General features: G+C 36.1%; 1 protein-coding gene across 2 annotated transcripts in view; it reads right to left on the bottom strand.

The window, feature by feature from the left end:
* Nucleotides 1–3,015: 3,015 nt before the first annotated feature.
* The window catches only part of ryk (receptor like tyrosine kinase), a 61,136-nt gene continuing 42,987 nt past the window's right edge, over nt 3,016–21,164 (bottom strand). For both annotated transcript variants that reach the window (XM_042725841.1, XM_042725842.1), the window contains 7 exons: nt 19,775–19,861; nt 17,096–17,165; nt 13,276–13,408; nt 7,936–8,045; nt 7,488–7,647; nt 4,723–4,859; nt 3,016–4,056 (listed from right to left, as the gene is read on the bottom strand). In XM_042725841.1, coding sequence (XP_042581775.1) covers nt 3,945–4,056; nt 4,723–4,859; nt 7,488–7,647; nt 7,936–8,045; nt 13,276–13,408; nt 17,096–17,165; nt 19,775–19,861 — 809 coding nt within the window. In that variant the 3' untranslated portion in view covers nt 3,016–3,944. The remainder of the gene's footprint in view (nt 4,057–4,722; nt 4,860–7,487; nt 7,648–7,935; nt 8,046–13,275; nt 13,409–17,095; nt 17,166–19,774; nt 19,862–21,164) is intronic.

Here is a 21,164-nt window from a genome sequence, read left to right as displayed (position 1 = left end):
TTACAGTAGCAAATCTTCAATAGTTTTTGAAGTATGAGTTATTTACAATGACATTCCAAAGCACAATTAAGGCTTGGAGGTTTTATGCTGTAGCTTGCTCTTTGCCTAACAGAACAGAAACTCGCAGAGTAATTACGACCAAACCAAAGTCCAATACTCCTACTCTAATGCTCGCAGTGTCATACTGACGTTCATGACCGAAGCCCATGTGAGTCTCTGCCCATTACTGTACTACAGGTTCAAAGTCCTGATACAAGCATAAGATATTTCCTGTATAGCAAGATATAGTGAGGTTAGAGGTTTCAAATTTTCTAATGGCATTCCCCTGGGCCTCAAGTCTCCACTGTGCTAATGTACTTGTTCTGTAGTCAAGTGAAGCGAAACCTTGGAAATGAGTAAGATTTGGCACAAGAGATCTCACTGAAGTGGCCATAAATGTTACATCACTGCTACATCTCATTGAAATTCATTGTTGTAACATTGTTCTTTTTTTTCTGACACGTTTCCAAGAAGCAATTAGACTGCCATTATGACAGAGCTATTCTCTTCAAGGGGTAGTTTACCCCAAAATAAAAAGTTGTCATTTACTTCCAGTCATTTATTACACTTTGTTGCAAACCTGTTACTTATTTTCTTCGGCGGAGCAAAATAAAACAAAAGTCAGTGGGGTCTATGTTGTTTGGACTTAAGCATTTTTCTAAATATAATTTTTTGTGTTCTGTATGGAGAAAAAAAAAAAATGGATAACTCACCCAAAAATTACTATTCTGTCATCAATTGCTCACCCTCAGGTTTTCGTTATTTTAACGAAACCTGAGATTTTTGTCCCTCGGTTCAAAGTCATTCCCCCTAAAAGCTTCATGCTTCAAAAAGTTCATAAAACATGTAAAAGTCATCCATGTAATGGAAGTTTAATTCAAGTCTTCTGAAGAGACACCTCCACTTTAAATGATGAACAGATTTAATTGCAGTGCTGCAGCAGAGTGAGTTTATTGCTCTTAAATTTAGATAATTTCACCTCTTAATGGTGTTTTTAACTGTACTGGTCAAGCTAATGTTTTGATGTAGGTGGCTATTTGATAGCCTGCAGTACAGACTAAGTTATTCAGTATAACACAAATTCTGTAATACGAACATTTCACTGTATAGATCATTTTAAATCAAGAATGTTTGCACTGACAAATACGTATAAAACTTTTGTTATTGTTATTAGAGTAGCTAGGCACCACCTAAATGTACATGCAGACCCAGTAGCAAGAGCAGCAGGGAAACGAGCAAAGATTGTAGTTGTCATATTAGCAGCTTATTACCGTTTCTGGAGAGTGTTTCTCCTCCCTCTGTTCAAGAGAGGACATTGAGGGTCCTCTCCACCCAAAATACTCATCCTGATAAAGTCATGTTGGCAAACAGAGAGTTTTGAAAAGTCATTTTTGAGCCCAAGTACGTCAGATGCAAAGTGACAAGCTAAGCAAGCATGGCAGGGAGCATCAGAGCAGTACAATGAAATGCTTGTTATTTCTAAACATCCGCTTTTGCTGTCATTTACTCAGCAATATTATTAAAACTAATTAAATATAGAATAACACCAAAAATATTACAATAATAATATTTAAGAATCACAACAATATTTAAAAAAGCATTTCAGCATAACATTATGTAAAAATGAAACATTTATTCTGACCTGTATTTCTAAAAATATATAAAAGAATTTCAATAATTATTTTAGTTAATATTTTGAGACAGAAAGATTTTTGATTTTTCATTCAACAATGAAGCACAGTCATTGTAGTGTAATTGTAGAGCTCCATTAAAATGAAATGCTATACCAGCAATAACACTGAGAAATTGGCATCATAAAATAGAGAACAGAAATTTTAGAACAAGCATTCAAGTGATCATCTACTTAAAACACAATTAATCATTTTTTAAAAAGCTTATTGTAAGGTAGTACTTGAACAATAGGTTTACACTCCCCACAGTGCCTTCTTTTGAAATCTTACTATGGAAAAAGAAAGGAGTGCTTATGAAAATACAGGTCAGTTATACAAGATACATTATTTGTTTCTTAAGGAACATTATTTAACCTTTTATATTGCTACATTTACATCCGGAGTACACAGAGAGCAGGTCATAGATGGAGTGATGTCTGAGCATGTTGTGCTTAAGTTGTATATACGCAGATAGGTGTGCATGCATTTATATAAGTTTAAGACACATTTGTTGAATATATATATGCCATTAGCAAAGATTAAACTGTATATTATACAGAATAAAGCAAGTCAGAACCAGGGAAAGAAAAACAATTTCTCTGAATAGTGTGATAATTTTTCTAAGCCACTACTGCAATTTAAGACTAAACATATTCAGCCTTAAAAAAAAAAAAAAAAAAAAAAAAAAATAGATTTTCCATTACACCATTACATAAAACGGAAAACTTTTAGAGGATTTGCCCTCTTTGTGGGTGCAACAAACCAACAGATGTTTTTTTTTCTTTCTTTGCATGACATCAACAATTAAAAAGAAACATAAGTTATATCATAGCTTTAGAAATGCTACTATTTCTTTACAATTTTATATACAATGTGTACTTTTATATTAAAATGCCAACAAAAATGCAGTGAAACGTACCATCATGCATTAAATAAAAACATTTGAAATTGATAACTTTCAGTTATAAAAAAAAATATAGTTCACTGATAGAATCAGTGGTTAAGCTTCAAAGAAAGATTGCACAAATATGTAGTCTGCTCAAATTACTGATAGTCTTTTGGCTGCTCTTTCAAGATAAACATTTGCACAATGTTGTTACATCTTAAAAGCACAACACTTATGACACCAGAGTAAGGGGAACTATTGCAAAATTGTTCCATTCAGAATACTTCACAACAGCTTTGATCACTAAAAATAGAAGCTTATATTGTATCAAGTATTAAGAGGGGTCAAAAAAAGTTTGCATATAGGTTTAAAACCATCCTCCAGACCAAACCATACATTAAAGGCAACAAACACCAACACTAAAACTGAGATCCCATTTTATTTCGAGGCCTCATTTAATTGATAGGTATGAATTCAGTTTACACAAAACCCTTTAAAAAAGTCAACATGCAGTGATCACAAGGACAGAAAGAAGAGCCTATAGATGGAGAACAAAGGATTTGAAAATGGTGTCTAGGCCGTACACTTCAAATATTCACAGTGACTCATGTTTCTTTTCTTGTCTATGTATTCATACAGATTTAAACATACAAGGAAGGCATTGTTCTGACACAGAACAGTCAAACATCAAAAGCTTTAGTTATTTGAAAAAACCCTGTACCAAAGTCCAGTTTGACTTGCAGGATCCCAACAAGCTGCTTCAAACCTCCATGACCACCTCAAAATGTAAGGAGGTAAAGCTTATGGTCAGCTGTAGGGCTCCACCATCTTTAGTCCCAAAAGAAGAAAAAAACAAAATCTAGTTTATGTACCAATTGCCCAGGATGAGGCATTTTTTTCTGCACATTTAATGCAGCGGAGACCTGTTCTCTCTTTTTAAAACAAATAAATGCAAGACCAAATGCAGTGGAGATGAAGCTCCTCTCACTGAAGTGTATGAAAATCTATGTACAGATTACTCCGAGCAATATTTCAAATATCCAAAAGGAAATTTTCTTGTCATTTCTATTATTATGAAAAAGAAAAAAAAAAGCTTCTTCGTGAAACAAAGAGAACAGCAGCTTCCTGTGGACACCCTAATATTCCAAACAAGTGTGGATGATATTCATGAGAATCAGAAATAGTCCTTGATATTCACGCAGCTGTGAAACACAAAAGATACTGACCTCCAAACCAAGCCACATTTCATATCACATGAAACAAAAGAACTTTACAAAAATGGCTAGTTTTCTTATAAAGTAAGGCACTGCATTAACTTTCACTCTCTGGAATAGTGCTGTTCAACAAGTCTAGACGTAGGCCCCTAAAGCTGCGTGGAACTCGGTGAGGCATTGGACGAGCTGTTGGAATTTTGGTCTTTCCTCCGGATCCAAGGCCCAGCAACAGGCCATCACTGCAAATCTGAAACAGAGAACATCTTTATATAAACAAAACATTTACTTTTATCAGATCAGTGACTGATTGAAGCCGTAGCAGACTGACCAAAGAAGAAAAAGCTGGTCTGATGAGACTTATTGGTCTTGATTACATTCGACAGCAGCAACGTTTGAAAAGGGCTTGAGCGAAAGTTGAAATCACCTTATCGCTCAGCATACCTCACAGCCGCAGAACACATAGTCCACACTTATTCTCTCGAGGGAAAGAGTGCAAAGTTGTGATCCAATGCTGATTAGCTTTTCCTGCATTTTCTGAACTGTGTTCCGGCGAGTGCGCTAAGACAATAAATCTTGCTGTGTTTGGGTCACAGACATGGTCAACAGCGCATGTTGCTTTGTAATTCCTGGCTGGTCCGGTCACCACGGCTCCAGTTCCCTAGCTATTGCAGGATGCCGATAAGGTTCAGATTGTGTGGACTTGTATTCGGATCAAACTGTCCATTTCATTTTCTAAAGTTTCCCTTACAAATTATCAAGATTTAAGAAAGCAGTTGTTACTGATACTTTGGGAGCACTGCCAGTCACTCAGTAACACAAGTTCACAAGAGTTTATTTATTTTGCAATATTAACACTGCACGTTATTCTGAAATTGATTCAAATACAGAAGTTAAATGTTTGAACCAAACTCACAGTTCATCGGGGCAGTTGATGGGTTGTGCTATTCTGTAGCCGTCCTTTAGATAGGCAGCCATCTCGAAGGGGTCGATGTCAACATAAGGAGTCTGTCCCAAGGTCATCAGCTCCCAGAGAGTAACCCCAAAAGCCCACTGCAAGGAAGCAACACGCAAGAGCTCAGAGCAGGCTGAGTGACACACAATGACTGAAATAGAAAGATGATCCCTCCCTTTGACAAGTGATGAGATCCCTTGAGCCTGACGTTATTTAGTAAACAAACAGATAGTGTTTACAAATCAGTATTTGAATGCAGAAAGATATTAGAATCTTCATATAGGACATATGGGAAGCTTCTTGGAGAGTTTCACAGATACATTTCAAAATATAATCCTTAGTTAATAAAAATGACTTGATTTTAAGTTGTTTTATTATTATTATCCATTTATATTAATATAAAATTAGATTTCTCAATATAAAACTGGTCAAATAAAAAATTGACTTGTCTGCATCATCAATTTTAAATATCAGAGCATTCCTTGAAATGGAGAATCATGACAAATCATGTTAACTGCTGAAAAGCATATAAATATGAGACGGTTTCCAAAAGGAAAAAAAGTGCCCCTATCTGGATTTGTTTGAGGCATGAGGTCCCCGTTAGGCCATTTTAGGGCCACTGGAAGTATTCTGGAAACAAAGCATTCCAGAAACACAAAAGAAGGAAATGTGGATTCTTTCCATTGATTGTGGACACAATCACAGCTTGTTCACTGAGACATTTAAGACGCTTCAAATCTAATAAATAAGCCGCCATGCCCATTTAAAATGCATTAAAGATGTCTGTTCTACATCAATAGCTATGAAACAAACTGAAGTGTAAATCAGTATAATTACAGCTCTTATTATAAATAATGTTCAAGTCAATCATGTTGATTCAATGTCAGTCAATAATCTTGGAAATAAAAAGCAAAAAATATAAAAAGCTGCATTACTTTCAGTGCAAAAGTGACTTTACAAACAGTTGTGTCTGCCCTTCAGGGAGATGTGTTGGAAAATGCTAAACAGTAAAAGTACTGTAAAAAATAATGTTTGCGCTTGAGGGCAACACACACTTGACTGCAGAATGCATTTGAAATTAATTCTCCCTATTCGTTAAAAGACAATCATGCCCATCTTCCCTTTCTAGACATTTAAAAACAGACAGGCTTCTTTACATATAAAAGGATGTTATCTTCCGCACTTAATGTGTTTTTTGTTTGTTGGTTGTTGAGAGGCTATGCGAGGTAAAATTGGGCACTGATCAAAGTTGACATCCACTGGTGATCTAGCATTTTGGCTTAAGTCTCAATGGGTGGGTGGTATCCTGCACTACCGGCACTTACGGTAAACAAATCTCCTGCATATCCTAGTAAATGAGTAAATTTCCATACCAGGCCACTGCTCATCATCAGCTCCTATTGTATTATAATAAACAATGCTTTAATAATTGTTCCTGGCATGAGGGCAGCACCAGCTACTATTGTTCTGTTAGATTGAAAGGATGCAGAGGTCAGATCACTGACAGGTTTTGGTCTGGTGTGTCATTTATGAGGCAGCCAGGCGGCGTTCAGTCCTTCCTGACTGTCTAGGGTGGGTTGTTTCCTTGGCACTTTGAGTGAGACAGACGGGAACGTACAGTGTGTTGCCAGACAAACAGAGTTTTCTCCCCCATTCCCTTTTCCCAGAAATACAAAAATATGCCAGGGTTGAGTTTGGTTAAAAGGACAGGTCACACAAAAATGCTAATTCGGTCCTCGTTTACTCACTTTTATGTTGTTTTGACCCACACATTTTTTAAGACAGTACTGTCCCTCCACTGAAACCAAAACTTTGATTCTTCAAAAGCATCAACAAAACATATATAAGCAATCGATGGTAATAGAGTGGTTTAATCTGTATTTTCTTGATGCACAAGCTTACTGGTTCTTGCATGATACACAAGAATAAACATCATTGGTTCTTATGCATCAAGAAAGCATATTTGAGTTTTCTTTATCATATCTGATATGCTCCATGTATGTGCATTGATCAAGATTTACATGTGAATAAAAGCCTAAATTAAATCAGTTTACCATGTAAAGTGATCGTGTCAATTCAGAAGAATTCATAAGCATTTTTTTTGACAATGTCTTTATGAACTCTGTGAAGCATTAATGTTCTGATGTTGTGGACTTTCAGCTGAGTAACAGAACATTAATTTGTTTCACAGATAAAGTCTTTGGAGTTTGGAACGACAGAGTAAGTAAATGGTGGTAATTTCACTTGAGTGAACTCTCCCTTTACCTTGCACTGTGCACATATGCTTGCCAAATTCTCTTAAATTTGATTGTACACCTATTACAGGACTATTATTCTGAATATAAACATATTAGGGAAATTCAAATGTGTGTTTACTGTGATATTGCTGAATGCAGCTGACAATACAGGCCTCAACAAGTTCATGGGCACCTAAAGCATGATTACTGTAATTGTCAGCAGTAACAATGCATGATAGAGCAGATATGACGTCAAAGAAGTTATGCAATTTTAAATCTGTTACCAGGATCTGGGACACAGTCACGAATCTTAAAAATGATAATGATTTTACCAGTGCCATAAGAAAATACTAAAAAGGTACAACGTTCTTTTATAGGCGAATTATCCATATGAAGAGAAAAACAAAATGAATGTATGAAACAAAATATTATGTTTGTGCATGTTAGAGTCTGTTGCAAAAAAAGGCATAAAGAAGCAGTGACTCTTACCACATCACTGGCACTAGAGAAGTCATTGTTAAGCAAACTCTCCAAAGCCATCCAGCGAACGGGTCGGTTCTCATTGTCCCCGAGGCAGTGATAGTCCATGGGGAAGAGATCACGGGCCAGCGCATTGTCTGTGATCTTCACTTGCATACTGTTATCAATTCTACAAAAATAAGTAAATAATTAAAAAAAAAAAAAAAAATAATAATAAATTATATATATATATATTCTAATGCAAATGGATGATAAAGAATGCACGGAGGAATAAATAAATGAAATGATTTCAATATTTTTCTTTTATTTATTTTGCAATTATCAATTACATAATTGCGATAATACACATCTGAACAGTCATTATCATAGCAACTGCAGCTTTATACTGACGTCTGAAGGACAGTTGATGTAAAATGGTAAATTGTGGGAGAAAATGAGGTAAAAAAATGGCACTTACACACAGTTTCTGGCAGCCAGATCTTTGTGAATAACCTCTCTCCGTGCCAGATAGCTCATCCCACATGAAATCTGTATTGCCATGTGGACCAGGTCTTGTTGAGAGATTGCCTGTGTGGGTAACACGAGAGAGAGAGAGAGAGTGGTTGTGAGACCAATAAGACATTTTACGGGTCACTTCAAGTCTAAAAAAATGCAGTACATTTTAATAAGAGAGGTTCAAGCAAGAGAAACCAAGATGCAAAAAGTGAGATGCATGACAAGTGGGTAAACAGATGCTTGTGGTTACGGTTCACCTCTTAGGAAACCAGACTTGATGGAGCAACAAGTTCCTCTGCTGAATCTCATTTGGTAGGAAGAGTCTGACGCCTGATGTAATGACAGTTACCTCACTAAACATAAACTCTTTAGAGGGAGTGGCTCAACTGCAGGCATCCTTGTATAATCTATCTTGAGTAAGACACAACAAGAAACCCTGGGTGCTAACTGACAAAGACATAACATGATGAGTGGCCTTTCAGATGAACTATACACAAGGCTTTAGAACAAAATAATTGCAGTGTATGACAAACTCAGGTGTCAGATGAGTTCGATGGTGCATGCTCATTCCTGTTTGTTCAGTGTGCATTAGACTGAAATGTTTATTCAAGAGAGAATACATGTCGAACATGTAGAAGGTAGGGATGGGTCAATGAGAGTGTCTTTTAAATCTCAACCTTTTCTTTTTAGCTGTCATGCCTTAAGGGGGATCGATTTAGACACGTAAATTCTCTGAGAGGGTGTGCTTTAGTGTGCCAGCAGTTAACAGCAAGTGTGTTTCTGTCAACATGCTAAACCCTTCTTTGAGGAGTCAAGATTTGCAAATCACTTGAGAGCAATGATTTAGTTTAGCTGATAATTATAAAATGTCGAATATTACAATATTGTAAAAAATGTTGTAAAAAATGATAACTAAAAGCTGTTTTAAAGGTGCCCTATTATGCCCAGTTTACATGATGTAAAATAAGTCTATAATGTCTCCAGAGCGTGTATGTGAAATTTTCTCAAAATATTTTTTTTTTTATAGCTTGTTGAAATTGCCACTTTTAGGGTACAACCCAAAACGCGCCATTTTTGTGTTTTTGTCCCTCTAAATGAAAATGAGCTGGTGACCCGACTCCCTTTTCAGAAGAGTGTGGAGCTTTAAGAGCTCATGCTCGCGGGCATACCGGTGTTACGGCTTAACTGGTGATGAGCGTGTTACCGACTTTGCATTGCTTCCAAATGCAATTTTTACTACCACATTCCTATTTACAATCATTCTGGTAGCATGTGAAGGCAGCATCAGTGAAAACAGGCAGAGACAGTGGTAGCTTTAGCAACATTAGCCTTACAGAGAGCCAAGAAGCTATTTTGGAAAACAAAATATGACGCATGACGCATGATGCTTACTAGGTCTGTAGTCTGGACGTTTGCGCACGAAGCGATTGTATCAATCCATCTTTCAGAAGCAACCTTTGCACAACTCCAGCGCTGAACTGACCCTCGTTTGTGAGGCAGTCCGGTGTAAAATGATTAGCACAAACATATAGGACTTTTCCATTTTTTCCATGTCAGTTTCTTGGAAAATAAAATTTAACCACCGTGTCCTCAGCGGTCTATGGAGACTCCTATGTTCGTTGGTGCATCCCAACACACGACAATAGTAATGCCTCTTTGGCGCTGACATTGTATCTCCGGCAGCTACAGCAAGAAAACAGTAATGGCAGACTGCTGTTTCTCACTCAGGGCTGTGTATATGCTAATAGGGCAGTGACCATCACAGATGGGCGGGACTTTCCCAGAGTATGATGTCATAGTAATGAGAAATCTGGAACTGCTAGTGTGGAGAGACTGTTTATGATTTATTGGGATTATAAAAAATGAGTGGGTGGATTTTTACCTTATAGGCTGGTTGTTTTCACACACTGCGGCCACACAACAGAAAAGTATAAAAGTAATTTTTTTTGAATTCTTTGGCACCTTTAAAATGCTATAAGTGAATTTAGGCATCACATTGGGGTGTTGAAATTAATCGATGCATCGCGATGCAGAGGTGGACGATTCTGCATCAATGCAGTAATAGACCACAAACGATTATAGCCTATGACGTAATTTGCATACGCTTGTCAGAGGGGTTATTAAAAATGCACTCTCTCTTTCTAAATCAGAGCTTGGCTTTTTTCCACATATAGCACGTGTGTGCGCTAGAGACAAATGCAGCAGGCTTCATTGCACAGAATATGCACTGTGAGACACATTGCTTGACAGTGCTTCCACTTGCTGTTATTTTTAGTCTTTTACTTTAGATATACTTTAATTTCTGCCGTTTGGAATGCAGTACATATTAGATGCACAAAACTCACGTACTGACAGACTTTCACATGCGCTTTTGTGTTTGTTTGTAATGAAGCTCACGGCTGCGGTTAAATGCACTTGCATCTACTTTTATGATACGAAATTGATGTAAACAGTCAGTTCTGTTTTCAGAACAGAACAAAACATCTGATATGTGAAAATAAATCTGTGCATTAGTGTGAATGCAGTCTATGAAAGCTGCCAGTGTTATGGTCTCATCAGTAATAATCAAATGCCAATAATGCTGAAAAAAAAGAAAAACCCATAACTATGATTATCTGTAAACTTTGGATACTTAAAGCACTCCCAGATACTAAAAGTGCTTTTTTGTTTATCACTTGTAATTGTCTTTTTGTCTTATATTTGCTTGTATGTTTTGAAGCTATATTTACTTTTAATTCCTAACAATAATGAATTATATATTAATTAACCATTTTAAAAAGTAGCCTGCTTATATAATTTAATAAAAATGCACAAAATAAATTTGATATTATCATGATGCATTGTGATATCGAATTGAATCGAAACGTTGACATGATAATCGTAATTGATCTGAATTGTGAAACCAGTGCCGATTCACACCCTAATGTAAAATATGGAAAATAATAATTTTGACTGCAAAGGTAATCTAAAAGTAAAAACAGGAGAATTACCATACACAAGTATACAACACTGGCTGATATACAATCATTTAAAAGTCTATTCTCACAATGGCTGCATTTATTTGATCAAAAATACAGTAAAAACTGTAATATTGTGAAATATTATTAGAACTTAAAGGTGGTGTATGGATTTTTTTTCAAAAATGCTTTAGAAAACCCGAGTCGGGTCAAGTACCAAAACAAACTTGTAGCCAATCAGCAGTAAGGGGCGTGTCTACTCATGATGTGGAGGAGAGAGCGCTCCGTGCACAGGACGGACATTAGCTGAGCTGAGCGACGACAGAAAGATAGAGATGGCGGATTAAAAAACAAAAGAGGAAAATGTCCGTGGAACAAAAGAAGGCTTACGATGAGGCAAGAAGTAGGACCCTTGTAAATTTCGGATCGGCTTTCCAGCGCCGGAGAAAACTCAAGGAGCAGGTAGGCCTGCGATCCGATTCAGAGGTTGCTTTGTTTCTTCTCGAAAGGTTAGTAACATTGGTTTTGCTTTGTTTCACAGAACTAATATATGCTGGGTTTTGCTTGAATATGCTCGTGTTTCATGTTCACTTGTTTGTTCATCTGCAATCGTACTGTCATTAACTTCAGCTATGATAAAGACACATTAATTTCCACAACCTATAAGCCTGGAGCATCTAATCCTTATCCACAGTCTGTTTCAAGCATCAGCTCCCAAAGTGTGTCCGAAAAGTAAGAAAATATGTTTAATAAAGCAAATATTCTGCCATAATCGCTCCCTGGGTTGCGTATGTATGTGTGGAGCGGAGCTATCAAAACAGGGGTGGGACCCTTTTCGGGTAGGGGCGTGTTTGTTTTGCTGATCTGAAATATCAACATTGGCTACCAGAAATCACTTACCCCACCTTTAAATTGACTGTTTTCTGATGTGACATTTTAAATCGTAATTTATTCCCGTAATGCCAAAGCTGTTTTTTTTAGCAGCCATTACTTCAGTCTTCATTGAGTGATGATTGTTCATTAATAATTCTTTTTTGATGTTTTGGTTTTGTATATTTTTGTGGAAACTGTATAATAACTAATACTAATACTGTATAATAACTAATAATTTTTAAGTAGAAAAATTAAAAAGATGCCATTTATTTGAAATAGAAAACTATCAACAAGTCTCTACTGCTACTTTTGATCAACATAATGTGTCTTTGTGGAACAAAAGCATAAAAAAACCCTACTCAAAATTCTGAATGGTTGTGTATATACACAAAATATAACACCAGCAATAAATCATACATGCATAGCTTATGCAGATAATCTATACCCTATTTATTTGATTCATCTACATTCAAGCATTATTTATTAAATGCTGGTCTATGTGCAGTAATGCACATAGAAAGCAATGTTGCACTTCCCTAGGGCGTTAACTTTTAAAAACGGGTCTCAGGGTCCTTGCGTATTGCTCCATTCAGTCTGTTTCTGTCCAGATGTTTGATGAGCATCTGGTGGACAGTGTACAAGACCCTAAACCAGCCTAATTATACAGTGCTACTTTAAGACTGACTACTCATTCAGACAGAGTTATTTTTAAAGTATGTAGTTTTGCACAGACATATATCTAAGATTCAGTTCAGGTGAGAGGTGAAAATTTTGGCAGTAAATACTAAAATAAATCATCCATTTTCAATGCCAAAATGCAGGGTATTAAATATAGCATGGGTAGTTTACATGATTTATGCTTTTCCAAAAACAGACAATTGTGCATTGAAGCAGGAAGTATAACAACACTGCCACAACAAGCTTGGTCTTGAAGAGGAAAAATTTACAGCTTAAAGCGCCCATTTAACCATTTTAAAAACACACTGGGCTTACTGATCCAATATCTGTAATCTTGTCTTTGAAGAGGGTTCAGTGGCAGCTGAATGAAAGGCTGCCCAGGGTTAACATAACAAAGGCTCGATTGTGAACAGTGAACTACTGTAAAGCACCTATCATAGAAAGTTCACTCGATGTTGACAGAGGATCTGCACAATGAATTCACTGTTTAGAAGGCAGCAATTAAATCAGGATAATCTTAACACTCCAGGTGTTCTGCTGGAGGGTCTCTAATATAAACACCTGCCTCAGACTGATTTATAGCTAATAGCAGCAGGAGTGTCATTATACTACTTAGCATTAGCTGAATTCACACTACTCAAATTTTTTTTTTTTTTAAACTCTCTGTGCAAATGTCGATGCATTTTAAATGTTCCATGTTAAATCAAACAACCAGTAAAATAAGTGTGCTGGGTTTTTTTCAACTAAATTAATATCAGAGCAATGAAATAAAAATACATTTGTGGAAGTCTGACCTGTGGGTTGTTGGCCTCAGCAAGCTTACATTGGCGCAGGAAAAGCTTAAGATTTCCCCAGTTCATATAGGGCAACAGGACCATGGGCTTCTCACCATCTTCTATACACACGTGGCTGATGGGTAACAGGTTCCTAAGAGTGAATAAACCAGAAAAATAGGTTAAGATTTCAAACACATTACTGCAGGAAAACACAAAACAAGTGTACAACTACACATTTAATGAGTGGGGACTGGGGAATACAATTAAAACAAGAATTAGAGACTTCCTGTTATTAGATTCCCACTAGCAATGATACACAAAGTCTGTACAAGACTAATTTTAATCAGTGATTCATTTCTGACGAGAAAAAATTTAAGTCACAGGCTGTGCTGACCGTTTAACCTCAGACACGGGGCTGCGTGACTGCAAACTCCGAACACTCAGGACAGGATATGGGTCTGAGCCCATCCCAAAAGGCAACCAAGCGGGAAACGGAAAAATCTAAACAGAAAGTTTGACCTCAGGGCTGTTGTAATGCTGCTATATTAATATAAGGAAAATGATTATGAATAAAGATGAAGTGATATTACATATTATGTGAAGTGATACTAACAGATGGACACCAGGATTACAAAATTAGTGTTCAGTTTAAAATTTAATTTCCATTGCAGTTCAAGTCAAAAGTACAGTATACTTTAATTTTGTTAATTTTGTTAGTGTTTTTTTTTTTTCAGTATGAATATTTTTAGTTTTCATAGGTCTCAGTACTTTTCATCATAAAAATAGATAACCAATGGCCAATAAATGGCTGATATTAAAATTAGCTAAAATAATTCAATAAATAATTCTATTTCTAAATAAAAGAAAACATAAGACCAAAAAAAAAAAAGAAAAAAAAAAAGAAAAAAATGCCACAAGTGAATTTAGGCATCACAACAATATAATACACAATAACAATTCGATTTTAACATTCAGTAAAAATTATATGTAACTGTTTTTTGAAGCCTCACTTCAAGTTACTCAGAAATATAAATTACTGATCAATTTTTGTAATATCTGTTGATATAAGATAACCAATGTGGTACCAGTAAGCCTCTATATTAGTGTATATTAAATGCCCGGGCCTTGAATCCAGAACTGGATTAGTTCAGATCTTTTGTCAGACAGCCAACACCAGAGAACGACTAGTCACTAGGGATGTACATTTTAAGCAAAAGTAATATTAGATAATCGCTGGGTATTATTCGATTAGTAGTCGAAAATCGCACCCACGCACGCATAAACACACACCCATAAAAAGAGAGAGATGGAGAGAGACTATTCAGGCTTTCAATCTGTATGATAAAAAACTGTTTAATTCATTAGAGCAGGGGTGGCCAACCCTGCTCCTGGCGATCGACTGTCCTGCATAGTTCAGCTCCAACCCTAATCAAACACACCTGAAGCAACTAATTAAGGTCTTCAGGCTCACTTAAAAATTAAAGGCAGGTGTGTTTGATTAGGGTTGAAGCTAAACAATGCAGGACAGTCGATCGCCAGGAGCAGGGTTGGGCACCCCTGAAGTCATTATAGTATATTCTATCCTAAGCCAAGTGATGTTTTTGTGATTGCTTTGATCAGTAATATAACATAACTGAATGACGGCACTTATTAACATAACAGTCCGTCGATTATCATCTGCTCACAAGGCTGTAGGAGCCTAGGACATTTCTATTTAAAAAATGAGCATGAACATTAATCGCAGAAAACACCCTTTCTGATGGCAAAGATGTCTCGGGCACACAAGTAAGCCTTTGCTAATTTTGCCAGTCGGGGGTATTTGTGGTCGTTGGTTTTCCACCAGTCCATGGGGTCGATATGGACAGGTGGGCACGTGTCCTGGCAGTATTTAATTATTTTGTTTGTTTGTTTTTTTTGTTTTTGTCCTCACCAAACAAGACCGCGATTGCAGATGCAGACATATAGTTTAGTTTTGGTTTTTAATGGCAAAGTGGTCATATTTAGTTTCGATTCTTTATTAATTTAATTCAGAAATATGATTGGAACATTTTATGTTTGTTTTATTCAAGTTTGTTTTTTTTAAATAACCTACAAAGCGGCCAGCGCAGGACAGTGAGTTGAGCATTTTTGATAAGTTTAGCCTTCTCAAAAAAAATAAACATCAGATTAGCGTTATAATATTTTAGGAATAAAGTCAAAATTACGATAATAAAATCATGTTACATTGCGTGAAGTAAAAGTGAATATATTACACCTGTATAATATACTCTGCCAAAAAAAAAAAAAAAAAAGTATGTGGCACCTGTCATTCTTCACATTTAACATGAAAAACAGCAATAGGCTTACTGACGATTTTTTAACTCAATTTGATTTATTTTACGAGACACTCGTTTGTATTAAATTGTTGTTTTTTTTTTGTTTTTTTTCAAAATGCACTCAAATATTTTTTCTTTTTTATTTCGTGCTGCAAAAATTAAACAGGAAAATATAATTGATTCACATGCAGCTTGAAAGGAGGCGAATCTCTCACTACAAATTAAGAAGCATAAAAAAAATTATTGTTTGTATTTTATCTTAAAATTGACAAAGGGCTAAGGTTTTGTGTTATAATAAAAAATAAAGCCCAAAGCTTATTGCGATTAAAACGTTACATATTATTTCCAAGCATTTATACCATAATTAAAATCTTGTGAATAGTCACATAACGTTATTTACTTCAGAAAAATCAACATAACAGAGTCAAAAAAATTTCTATATATGGGCAGTAGCCTAAGTGTTTATGGTTATCAACCAGTGGAATATTAAATTTTATTCTTTCAACAAATAACAAATCATTTTAATGCAGCTAGCTCGTAATCACGACTTAATACGTGGGAAACAGGAAGTTTCTCGCTCAGCACAGTGGGACGCGGTGACACAGAAGACCCTCTCACTACATATTGTTTTATAGATCTATTGCGTTTGCCGCTCAGAAATGTTCATGTAATCATGCTGCACGTATCAGTAGTTCCCTGCTACACTATCCCTGCTATCACATTAGTCAACCGAACCGGGCTTTGGGGGGTCAGGCGCGCTCGGGCACGGTTCACACATCCTTAGAAAATAATCGCACATCCTAATCGATATTCTGTAATTAAATCGATTAATCGAATATTCGAAAATCGTGACCCATCCCTACTAGTCACTAGATTTGTGAAGTGTATTTTAGTGATCTATTTACACTAGTTTTTGTCTTAATAATAGATAGATTTTGCGTTCACAGCATTCAAACATTGTACAACATGCTTCCAACGTGGACAGGGTTAATTTACATTTCATGAAAGTATGGTAATTTATATTTATATACACAAGTATATTATGTCAATATCTCAAAACGTCTAATCAGCATGCGTGTTTGATGACGTTACAGGGATTTTTTGTTATTTGAATTGAATTCTATAGGTATTCCGTGCTCAAAATGTAAGAAGCCGTGATAAGGTCCCTGTGATTCAAAACACATCTATGGCAAGCTTTGTTCATATATGAAAGGATTGGATTAAAGCTGAGGTTTAACACACACACACATATACATATATATACATATACACATACATATTATATTTTATATATATATATATATATATATATATATATAATATATATATATATATATATATATATATATATATATATATATATATATATACATATACATATATATATATAGATATAGATAGATAGTAAATACAACAAATGATTCTGCACAAAAATGCTATAATAGGAGAATGACATAGCAGTTTTTGCAATAGAGCAAATTTTTCAAGCGTCAAGAAAGCAGCACATGGTGGCTGTAACTCACCTGTGATGAAGGCCCCGTAGTTTACAGCTTTCTGTAAGCATCATGGTCACCTGTACCTCTGAGGCGTGATCTGCACAGCCAAATGCAAGAACAGTCAAGGATGTGTGACGCAAACCTGGACTACCCAATCTTGAGGGAAACTTGAGAAAATCAACTGACTAAGTCTTCTCAACCCTCCACACACCACTCAAAATAAAGTAAACCCTCAAAGACCTGGAAAAAGCCAGATCCTAAATGTCAAGCAACACTAAAGGATAGAGGAAATATTTGAACATTTAGTCAAATTCATTAAGCTATGATTCCGTTCAACTAATTTTGGTATATCGCATAAAAATTTTTTTTGCGATGGGACAGCATAAAACTGGACCATCCAATGGACCGATCTCATTGGACTACTCTCACTGGACCGATCTCACAGCATCCGAAATTCTAGTTCTTGTTGAGCAATGTCCACTTTTCATCTCTGCATGCTCTGATGCTCATCATAATCTATTGTATACAAAAATTATACAGCATTTTCTCTTACTGCAGCAAATGTAATTTTTCTTTGTGATATTTAGCGCAACTTAATCAGGAAGTCACTAGATGGAAACAGTCCTTTATTCACAAATGTTTTATGCGATATTCCAATTTTGTGCTCAAGTTTAATTCGTAACCTTAGATGGAAACATAGCTACTGTCAAATTAAAAGGATTGTGTCATTATTCCCTTAAACTTTTTTTCCATGCACTTACAATGAACAGGGATTATAGCTTTCGAAAATAATGCAAAAAAAGGGTCATAAAAAATGTAGATTTGTTCCTCACACAATGCATTCCTTTGGCATATGAACTACTTTTATGATGCATTTGTCAGCATTTTTGGAGTCACAATACTTTATTTTTAGATTCACCATTTGAGTTCCAAAGAAGAAATTAAGCCATAGAGGTCTAAGCCAATTTTTTTTTTTTACTGTGAACTATCCATTTAAAAACATTAAATCAAGTGAATGCTCTGTTGGATCTTATTTGATCTGTTTTGCCCCATCAGGCAAGTCCTTGTTAGTAAAGGTGAATATAGGTCCTGAACAACCCCCCACCTTGCAGTTGAGAAAGTTTGATTACTTTAAAAGCAGCCTAACTCCTTTCAGCCAGTCTCCTAGATTGCTGGCTGAGTGAACACATTTAGAATGAGTTCACAGAGGTCTGGTTTTATCTTGGAGCACAGCTTTTGACGGATGCTTGGAGAGTATGTGTGAAGTGTATTGTTTCCTGTCCCCTGGGCAAGGGCTGGGGTGGAAACTTAACAGATTGGCACAGCAGAGGCTGGTACAGTCGTATTGTCTGGTGGTTGGCACCAGTCCTGCGCTGGGTAAACAGGGCACAAGGGCAAATTAAGTGGTGACGGGAAGTGCTTAAGTTTCTCATGGCATTTTTATTTTCTAGAGAAACTGATGTCATAACTGAAAACTATATTATCAATATTATAAAACACCCCATTTTCATTATTGTATTATGAACTTTCACAAAGAGGTTCATTATCACAAACAATACCAAATGATTTTCCTGAGAAAAGAGTTCTTTTCAATCATGTCGGAAAAGTTGTACCGTGAGGATGTGTTGCAAATGTTATTCGCCGATTCTTACTCTGAAGGGGAATATTTGCCTTTTGGAAATGACGATCGGTCGTCTAATAGTCGCGCTTCTCCCGGTACATCTTTGCAGCATAATGGTGCCGCCGTGCAAGGCGAGAATGTTCACGAAGCACAAACAAGCGATCATTTCGACCCTTTGCCCAATGGGGATGGGGGTGGCAGGGGTGAATGTGGTTGTAGTGTCCATAGGAGAGCTGTTGCTGATTGCGCATGCTCTAAGGGCCGCCGGCAGACAAGTACAGGTGCAGTCAGTGTGGAGTAGGTGTGCTATGCCATGCAATGAGAGGTACCATACTCACAAGAACTATAAACTGTGTCACCTAGATACCTGATTAGGCAGATAGCTGGTCAACTGATCAAAAAAAATAGGCAAATGCATTTTACTATGGCACAGTAATATAGTAATAATTTACTACTTTCTCCTGTTTTGCTGTTGATTTCCTCTTTTCCTGATCATTTGGAATGAGGATAAAAAGACAAAAAAAATAAATAAATAAAAACCATGCAAATAAATTCAAACATCCATTCAATATTTATTATTTCCTGTTTATGACTGATGAACTGATCAAAAAGTAGTCTACTGTTCACATGCATTTTACTACTATATAGTATTGTAATATAGTAATAATTTAGTACTTTCTCCTGTTTTATTGTTGGTTTCCTATTTTCTAATCATTTGGAATGAGGATAAAAAGACAAAAAAAAAAAAAAAAAACCACATGCAAATAAGTTCAAACATCAATTCAAAATCTACTATTTCCTGAATATTATGAAATTTGAGATGGCCGCCCCCTGATGATGTCATAATATGCAAATTAGACAAGTATATTTACACTCCACATAAACTTTCGCTCATGCCCAACATTTTTCTAAGTTACAGTAGATATCTATCTTTAAGCCCTTTTAAGCCACAAGCTTTTGAAATCTTGATGTCAAAATCCAGCATTTTTTCCAGAAAACCCTGGCGCCTAAAGGGTTAAATGGTTCATTTTTAGAATATTGTACTCTAGGGACATATCAAATGAGAGTTAAAAGAGAGGATTTACCTTTCACTGCTTTCACAAAGACTTGTTTCTCTTTGCTTGGGTCCTTCTCGTCAAGCAAGACTCCATGAAAAATGCGGCCAAAGGTCCCTGAGGATCAAAGAGTCACTTTAGGTAACCAGCTGACATTATGAAATCTCTATCTCAGGTAATAGAAATATGCACACACTAAAATACTGTACAGATTGTCTCACATAAGGCTGGCCAATATATAATGAATTATATAATATATATATATATATATATATATATATATATATATATATATATTTATTCACAATTATTTGCTTAAGCAACATGTTAAACACTTTTTTTGGCAAGTAAACAGGCTGTCAGACTAATTTTGAGATCCCTCTCTCCAATTTTGCAACTCACAAACATGACACAACAACACAAACATCTCTGATTTAAACTTCAGTAGCAAAAACTAGAGTACGTGAGTTGTATTGTTTGAACTGATTCAAAGAAATGAATCAGTCTCAATGAATAGGTTTCAATGAACGGTGTTAGGGTTAAAGGACTGCCTTCAACATTCATGTATTTTAAATATCATGAAAAGTTAAAACAAACATGTATTTCGCTGTATGTCCTCCGCTTCTAGTTTCACTGCATCGTTGGGATAAAACAACATGTCAACTTTTGCACAGCAGGTCTGAACAGGTATCCTGGATGACCTCTGAGAATAAACATAGCATGGATTTACCAGCAGGCGCAGGACAGTTTCTCACCTTTTTTGGTGTTCTACAGACAGTTGGACATAGCTGTAGTTCCCATAAGCTCAGATGACACCATGTAATGGATCAGTGCATCTTGCAGAGCAGTAGACCTCAGAGTAGGCTGAATTAGGGGTAGTGTTACTAATGCTAGAGGCCAGCAACACATTGTCTACTACTTTTCCCTCTTATCTGATCCTTATCCCCTCTCTTGCTGCCATGCTTGTTATAACATGCCACTTTATCTCAAAGAAGACTGCTTTAATTCCTGCTAGTAATTACCGTTGAGTTCTCTTTATTTAAATAGGAACACTAATGAATGCAAGCATATTGTGATCAATAGTGTCAAAAGAGCTTTAGTAAAAAGGGTCACAACATTTTGGGAAATAAAGTTATGTAAAGTGTGATACTGCGCATGTTACTTGTACTGGTAAAAACAAAAGTACTGAGCAAAAGTACAACATGTTCCATGGATGGTGTGTTTCTTGGTTGCAATGCAGAACTTGCATCTAACCTTCCAAAAAACAAAAAAACAAAAGCAAAAGCATACACATTGCATTATACATTATGCAACCGGCTGGGTTTCCGTTTCAGTTACTTTAGGTAGTTTATGATAATCTGGCTAAGCGAAAGGATAACTGCAGTTACACATGAGACAAGCATGATCATTATACTGGACA

This window comes from Cyprinus carpio, chromosome B6 (genome assembly GCF_018340385.1).
Source record: "Cyprinus carpio isolate SPL01 chromosome B6, ASM1834038v1, whole genome shotgun sequence".
In the NCBI taxonomy this organism is placed as follows: Eukaryota; Metazoa; Chordata; class Actinopteri; order Cypriniformes; family Cyprinidae; genus Cyprinus; species Cyprinus carpio.
This window is presented reverse-complemented; position numbering and strand designations above follow the sequence as displayed.